The sequence below is a fragment of the Buceros rhinoceros genome, unplaced genomic scaffold, assembly GCF_000710305.1.
Source record: "Buceros rhinoceros silvestris isolate BGI_N320 unplaced genomic scaffold, ASM71030v1 scaffold7715, whole genome shotgun sequence".
Taxonomy (NCBI): domain Eukaryota; kingdom Metazoa; phylum Chordata; class Aves; order Bucerotiformes; family Bucerotidae; genus Buceros; species Buceros rhinoceros.
This window is the reverse complement of record NW_010414520.1, coordinates 1-8,147: the sequence shown is the minus strand read 5'-3', so window position 1 is coordinate 8,147 and position 8,147 is coordinate 1. Positions and strand designations below refer to the sequence as shown.

The following is an 8,147-nucleotide window of genomic DNA, read 5'->3' as shown; positions in this document are numbered from 1 at the left end:
TTGCTTTCCCTAGATGATTGTAAGGTAGGAGACAAGGCTATTTTCCTTTGTAGCCTACAGGTACCACTCACCTTTTCCTTTCCTACAGTACAGTCAAAACACATGTAAATCAAATGAGAACAATTGTTCTCAACTTTGATTTTGCTTTTACTTGACCTATAAAAGTGCCTACTTGCTGAAAAGTTTGCCTCTTTTTTTAGCTGTGGTATGTTTAGCAAGAAACGTTCTCTGTAACCACCATGACCAGTAAAATCATCTTCCCAACAGTAATTTAGAAGTGTTACTATCTGCCTTGCAACTGTATTGGCTCAAGAAAGTATTTAAAACTCTTACTCATGTTGGTCATCTAAGTTGGCTTTTGTATAAGCTTGAAGAAGTAAATGGTCAAATTTAGGATTATGTTAGTTTTCCTGGGAAACTAAAGGTCTTACTGTAATTTTCTTTATTGCGGTCTGTCAAATAGCCTGCTATGAGCACAACCTGTTAGTAGAAAATAAATCCTGTTCATCCACAGTCTGTGTGCTACCACCTAAGTTTGACTGAGATCCATTCTAAAAGAAAAACCTCCGTTGGCAGATCAGTCTCTATGCCACTAACTTAACCATAAACTTCTCATGATGAACGTTAAGCAATAAGAGGACTTACTGAGAGAACACAGAATGCTGAACAATCAGGGATCAATAGTTAGATTATAACCTTAATTATATTCCACAGCTACCTTCAAATAAACATCACTGGATGCTGATAAAATTTATACTCCCAAGCTGACCAAACATATTTCCTTTGTATTTTAAAGACATGCATTCAGGTAATTCTTTATTCTTTAGAGCACGTCTTGCACATTCTAAATGTGTTACTAAAATTCAGCAGTTACAACACTACTCTTTAGTAAATCACCAAATTCTTGACATACCAACCTGCTCTCTGAATGGAGTCTGTTAAAATTCTGTCTGATGTGTCATATTCTGTATGATAAATATAGCCATTTTCAATAAAAGCCAAATCTATTCCTACAGATAGAAAAGAAGCATGTTTTGAATTATGTAAACATAAAATCTCAAAAAACCCCACAAACAACAACAAACCACCGAGGGGAAGCCTCAGATGTATTTCACACCAAACACGGCTTTACTTTGTTGCCCACTTACCACCCTTAAAGACGAACAAAATGGTCTGTTTTCTAGAAGGAAGACTAACTGGGATTTCATGTGTAGGTCAGTTTTAAAGACACTTTCGAGACACTTTAAGGATACTTTAAAAACATTTTTAAAAAAAATCTATGTCCTTTCTAATGTATTGATTTGCATAACATCTGTACACAAACTGATCTCTGCTGGAGAAAACAATGAAAATTCTTAATCATCTTGGCTTCAGAAAAGACGTACAAGGCACTTTCCAAATATTTGTGACTATCTGTAAAACTACAGATCCACACTGAAAAGTAATGAAAAGAATCACTGTGGAACTACAGAAACACCTCAAAAGTCCAGGTGTGCTCTTTTTACTTCCAATTTGTAAACAGCGTTTAAAATAGCCATTCTGAAATTACTTATTTCATTTCTATTTGTTTAGAGAAAAAAACAACAAATCAGTGAGAATTCATTTACCATTTACGATCCAGTTACGATTGTGAACAAGGAAAGAACACATTCTACAAAACCAGCTACTTTATTTTCAGGCTAAAAGTGTATTGTGGAACAGTTGAAACATGCCAACATGTTTTGTTCTAAAAGTCAGTTCAGAAATACCACTTTTCTTGAAAGTGACTCCAATGACAACCTGTGCTTGACAGTAAGGATTTTACCGGAGTTTACATTTCTTTGAATTGTGTTTGCATTGTGCATTCCACGCTTTTTCTCACTGGCCGTTCTCTGCACCATGGATAGCCAACTGTAAACAGATCAGCAAAACCAAGAACTGCTGTCCTGTGCTTGATTATGACAAAAAGAAATAATGAAAATGCATTAATTACTAAGTCACTATCTTCAAAAAAAGATGATTTTGCTTTATCCATTAGGTGCAGACATTTAAGTCCTGCAAGCATGTTACTAACATCATTACCAAAATGTTTCTAAACTAATTCCTGGAGCGTTTTCTGATTCTCAGGAAACTTTTCTTCCAGTTTCTTTCTGAAAAACAGCATTCTCCAAAAAACATCCTTAACAACCTACAGGATGAACCAATTCTAAAGGCTCTTGCCTTAGGCAAAAAGCAGGAAAACAAGCTCCCAAGCAGACAGACTAATCAAATTTTACACACGGAACCACAGGACAGTCTCCTAAGATAAACGGCTGTGTAATGTCCATTGATAACATACCTGGAACATTGCCAAAGTCCCTGTAGATACGGAAATCAGTGTCTGCTGGGATAATACCACTCTGAAATATTTCCTGTGCCACCACAGAGGCAAAGGGATGTCTGGCTGCAACTACGTATGCTTGTACCAACCAAGGATTCTCAGGTCCTAACAAAAGACAAGCAGAAAGCTGACAGTAAATACTTTTTGAACTTCAGTTAAGATATGTATCTTTATGGTAACAAGTAATGCAAAGGAACTCCAGACTCAAGTTTTAATGCTGTTGCCCCACAGGGTATATGCTAAGTGCATTTCTGTTGACTGAATGACTCACGCTTGAGAAAGAATGCGTTTACAGTGGCAGGGAAAAAAAAGCCCAACCCACAGATGCCTTGAGTGTTCAGTGGCAGAGCAGATAAGCCAACTCCAAAAAAAGACCCAGCACTAATGAAGAACTCACAACTTTTAGCAAAGTTGCCAATTCATCATCTGTGTATCACACCCCAAAACTGTTGTTAGAGAAGTCTCTCCACTAAAGCATTCAGTGCAAGTAAATGATTAAGCAGCTCCATCAGTAGGAGGCCTACAGTCCAACCAGGATAGAGCAGAAGTTCAACTGTAGCCTACAGAACACAGAAGTTTTACTGCTTCCTGAGCAGCAGATGGAGTTCAAATGCAAATATCTTCCTGAAAGATTTTGAAAGAACTGCTATGAAAATTAAATAAAGCATAATGAAAGTATGAGTATGGAAGATACACGAGCTATCAAAATCTGGTTTTCTCCTTCTACCTTGATGTAAAAGGCAAATACAAATTCTATAATTCTGTTCTACACAGGCTTAGAACTGAGGCAACTTCTGTGGCAGTGCTTTAGCCTCCACATATCTAAAATGGAGAGCAACTTCTTTGCTGCACAGGGTTGGGAAAGAGGCATAGAGGTTCTCCTGTCTTTTGCTTATGAGTCACTTTCAAAACTCCTTCAAGTCTACACTGTTTATAATCAAATTATCCTTGTGTAGAAACTGAACACAAGCTCATACCTGTTTGAAAAACAAGTTCTTTTCCTCCTACACCTGCTGCCTCCAGGTTAATAAAAGCTCTAATTGACTTGGCCCATGCATGTTGTGTAATGAAGCCATGACTTGCCTTGATGGGAAAATGAAAAAAAAAAAAAAAAAAAAAAAAAAAAAAAAAAAAAAAAAAAAAAAAAAAGGTCAAATATCTTCCAGACCAGTCTAAATGTTACTTTCCATCGCATATGATCATAATTTGAGACTGGACAAGGCAGTCAGATCACTTGCAAAATAAACAGATTTAAAAATTGAAGTCTTCTAAGTATACTTTTCCCTTTGAAATGAAATACATTTTCCTCAGAACATTAAGACTGACATTTAACTAATATTTCAACAGATTAATACAAGCCATATCTGCAGTTACTCTCTCCTTTGTCAGTCCTAATACACCGCTTTTATGTATATTTTATAATCGTGGCATATTCTCACCTGCAAGATATTTTCTTCTGCACCATTAAATAAGAATATGACAGCATGCTGCAGGGGCTCTGATGATTTTGAAAGTGTATTAAGTATTTCAAGCATCACTGCACAGCTAACAGCATCATCACTGGCACCTTAAAATAATCAGCAGAACAGTATGGCTTACAACAAACACAGAGAAGTGCAACAAACACCAGAGAAGAAAAAGGCTTTATGCTATCCCAGTCACTTAATGTAACTGAGGTACAATTATGTCAAGCTTTAGTGTGTTTTCTGCTACTGCTTGCACCCTGTTTCTACACTAGTTAAAAGCAACAGCAGAAAGAAAAACTATGTTTAAAAGTTGAGCAAGTGAAGTACAAGAGATCAGATCCAATACTACTGTTTAAGAAAAGTACACTAACCAGATTACTAAGCAAGTAAAGCGATAATTTCCTATTTTTCTAAGAACAACACAAAAAAACAAGGACATAATTTTCATTTACAGCATACTCAAATTTTTAAAAATACACATTTCCACACTCCCTAAAGCATTCTATGCTGTTACAAAGCATTCAAGAAAGTAGACAAAACCTCAAATTAACAGAAGGCCAAGACTGCAAAATAAAGCAAACACAAGAACTCACACCTTTAAAACATCCTTAAAATGAAAGTATACATTATAATACAGTATTTTCACAGTCAGATGCTTTCCACCACCCTCCTTTCTTTGCAGAAAACCCCTTTTGTTCTGAACTCAGTAATCTGTTTGCGTTCCTCAATCAACACCATTCTAGACTTACTCTCCCTCACTCCTCCTCCCCTGCCCCAGCACTGTTTTATCTTCATTAAACATCTGCCTTTTAGCCAAGGTCTCACCCTGCCCCATCTCCCTCACTTTGATGAAGCTGTAGCATATCCCTATCCCACTCTAATCAATAAAGTTCGGGAGCAGAGAAATTTAACCTCATTCGTTTAGGCCTGGGTTGTAGATATGATGCCAGTGTGCACTGAGGTGATGGCGATACTGTGGTCAGGCCTCAGCATGCTATTAGGGCAGACTCATTAGCTGCTAAACCCCTTTAATTTACACACATACACACAAAGCAGCTTTTTCAAAGTCTGCAACTTGGCAAAATTTTGACTTATCGGCCCCTTCTGCAAAACAGGCATATTCCTGATACAAACAGAAATGTCAGTCTACATTTTAGCTTTAGCTTTTTCTATGGAAGTACTTCAGAATAAATAAAACCAAAATCTTACCAATATACTGTTCTCTAATCTACTTTTCAGAAATGAATGCCTTGTTCTGCCAAAAGCTTTCCTAAAAGTCCCACAAAATATCTGATTTAATGCACTGATTATATCCCTTCACAAATTTATCAGTAGTCTACTCTTAGCCACACTTTCTTTTATCTAATTTATGCTGTGTTGAAAATTCAGCTGAGAAGACATTGTAGTTTTCAGCAAGAGTAATCATTTATCTGCCTTGCTGTCAAGCTAAGAAAAGTAAACGGTACTGGTTTCAACAGACATACAGATTTACATCTGATTAAAGCAAGCATGTAGCCATAGCCTATGACACAAGCTCTTCAGAGGAAATTTTATCTTCAGACACTTCATATACAGCAAAACTGACAGGAGGTTAAAACAGATTTTATGGAAATATAACCTAAGAAAACCTCATTGTAGGCTTATCATCTATGATGATAATTTCAAGGATGTTTCTGCCTTCAAGTTTATTAGAAAAGAATCAGATAGCCCATATAAACTGAAAATTAGTACCATTAGAACAAGAGACATGTTTTAGGAGTGTACAGTTTATGTTTTTCCTTCACAAGAAATTTAAGCTTTCTAACATTGAAGCTCTAATGGTTTACTGAGTTTTGCTTAACATATTTTTGGTAATGAAAAAAAGCTGTAGGCAAATAATTTACAGAAACACAGGAGAATAGAAAACAAAAGTTTCTCGTTTAGGTTACATGCAAATTTCCCATGAAAAAAATGAAAGAGCAGTTCTTCACTGTTGTGGCAAAGGGCTAGGCTGCTTTGTGACCAAGGACGAGCATACAGGCTGACTTCTAGCTCCTCCAGAGATTTCCCTATAAACCTGTAAAAATCACTAACGTATTTTGGCACTTCTGTGCAAGGTTGGTGGAATAATATACCACCTGAGTAACTGTAAAGAAAGTAATAGACATAATCCTGTGTTACAACCTATAGAAACAGACACGATTTATACAGGGCATCAGTTTAAAGACAGTTTTCAATAATCATTGTATTATGCTTGTGAAGTATTCCTTCTAAATCTAGGTAGTCATATTTAGTCTATAAGAACAGTAATTAGCATCCCTCCAGTTCCAGTTCACAAAGCATGTAAAATAATCATACAGTTACTAAGCTTAATTTGGAAATTCATCTTACCTAAATATGACTGTGGCAAAAGAGAAGTTCTGTATATTATTTGTCAAGACAAAAATGGTACACAGTATGGCAAGTGCTTGGTTTCTCTAGCTAACAGTCAATTGTTTTCTCTAATAATGAATACTATTTGCAAGTGGTAAAGAACAGAAGGTTTAATAAAGTATCGTGTGGGGTGTAAATGAAGAAACTCCAGTAAAAGCTGTGCTACTGGTGACTGAAATCTGTGGTTTTCAACTGCAATAACAGACACATGCCTGTGGCTGAGTGTTACAACAAATGTTTTTGTGGAGCTTTCAGTTCCCTACTTTTCTGGAATCTTAAAACTACATGTTTACAGAGCTGTTTACTTGCTGCAGTAACTGTTTAACATGATGAGATTTACAGAAATGCAGAGGGGGAAGAACAAGAGAGAACACAACAGTGACAGTGAAAGTAGCAGCAAAACGGATGTACACACTATCGAGGTCACAGTACCTTAACCTTTGATCACCACAAGTCTCTTTAGACAGAAGCTTTGAATGTAGGAAGAAAAAAAAAAATTGGCATAGCTTAAGGATATCACACTGAACATCTCAGATAAAGTATGATACCAGTAAAGGGAGGGGAAAACACAGACTGGTTAGTGGGAGTGGGAACAGTCTCTGGCACAAAGCATCCTGAGAAGGGAAAGCCAGAATTAAATCAGAAGAGAAGTATGGAAAGACCTGAACAACAGGTTGAAGCAGCACATGAACTAAATGCACAAGCAGTGAATCACAAGAAAGGCAGATACAACCAAACTTTCTAGAAATCTAAATATAGCATCTGTAATTTGCTGCCTATCAGAGAATTGAGAGTGAAATCCCGACTTTAACAGGACCAACCTGTCATTCACTATCACTGAAATCAAGCAGAGTAGCTGACACATGCAGCATTCTACCACCGGGCTATAACGCAACTTGGTAGGAGAACAGAGCTAAGCCCTGTGGTTCATGTAACATATAGAAACACAGAATGAACATGCGGACCTACCCGGGGTATTGGGCACGGAATCAAAGTGACAATTGGATAACACTGCGTGCTCAGCTCCATTTTGGGGTTCCAGCTTCACTACGATATTGGTTATGTTTGCATAGTAACTAGTAAAGCCTCCTAAAAAGTCAATGCTGAAGGAGCCTGTGGGCCTTTGTATGTCTACAAATATCTTGTGCACATCTGTGCTTTCTCTTTCTATTGCCGTAATTTGTTCTAAGAGGTAGTTAACTGCAAGAACTTCATTTGCTGGACTTCCAACTGTTCTGGGCCCAATTGCTGTTATGTTGTCAAGATATCCCCTGTAAAAGATAAATTACACATTCAGTATCAACACGGTCCACATTTAGTACAGAACTTATCTACAACTGTAACACTGTACACTGTTCTGTTTCAAAACTCACAGCAAGTGGAAGAGACTAAAGCCAACTGGACATTAACTGTAGACAAGACCGCAAAGATCATTATGGTGATGGCATATAGTACTGATCTTTACTGAGGGCTCGTCATCCTGTCTATCATACTACTAGACCAAACTACTGCTTTTCTGGTTTCAACATATCAATTCAAAGAGAAACAAAATGGTAGAGAAGCTAATCTTTAGCAAGGTGCTGCATAGGCTTACATGCTCTTCCCTGAACGTCTGAGTAAGCACATTCTTAGCAAGATTTACACCAGCTAAAAATCTGCAATGAAACCTTCTCAGACACTTAAGTACTTTACATACTACGAGATTTAAACGATGGAGAGTGCAGTGTTTGGTCAGCCCAAAACAGCACCTTTAAGAGGCAGCCAATACATGACCTGGAGCCCTTATAGTATTTTCACCTGCTTTCTGCAAGTGTCCAAGCGAGCTCTGAGCTCTTGGCAGGGCAGAGAAAGACACAGGCACTCTGCAAAGGCCAGACACCCATCAGCTGGCGGGAGAGGCTCCGCCAGCC

The 8,147-nt window shown here is 37.5% G+C and overlaps 1 protein-coding gene across 1 annotated transcript in view; it reads right to left on the bottom strand.

Moving 5' to 3' along the window:
• ERMP1 (endoplasmic reticulum metallopeptidase 1) overlaps positions 1 to 7,508 on the bottom strand; it is a gene marked incomplete at its 5' end in the record, with an annotated part of 19,855 nt that extends 12,347 nt beyond the window's left edge. Inside the window, 5 exons of the mRNA XM_010137118.1 lie at positions 918 to 1,010; positions 2,318 to 2,464; positions 3,337 to 3,442; positions 3,799 to 3,926; positions 7,207 to 7,508. Coding sequence (XP_010135420.1) covers positions 918 to 1,010; positions 2,318 to 2,464; positions 3,337 to 3,442; positions 3,799 to 3,926; positions 7,207 to 7,508 — 776 coding nt within the window. The remainder of the gene's footprint in view (positions 1 to 917; positions 1,011 to 2,317; positions 2,465 to 3,336; positions 3,443 to 3,798; positions 3,927 to 7,206) is intronic.
• Between the last annotated feature and the right edge of the window lie 639 nt (positions 7,509 to 8,147).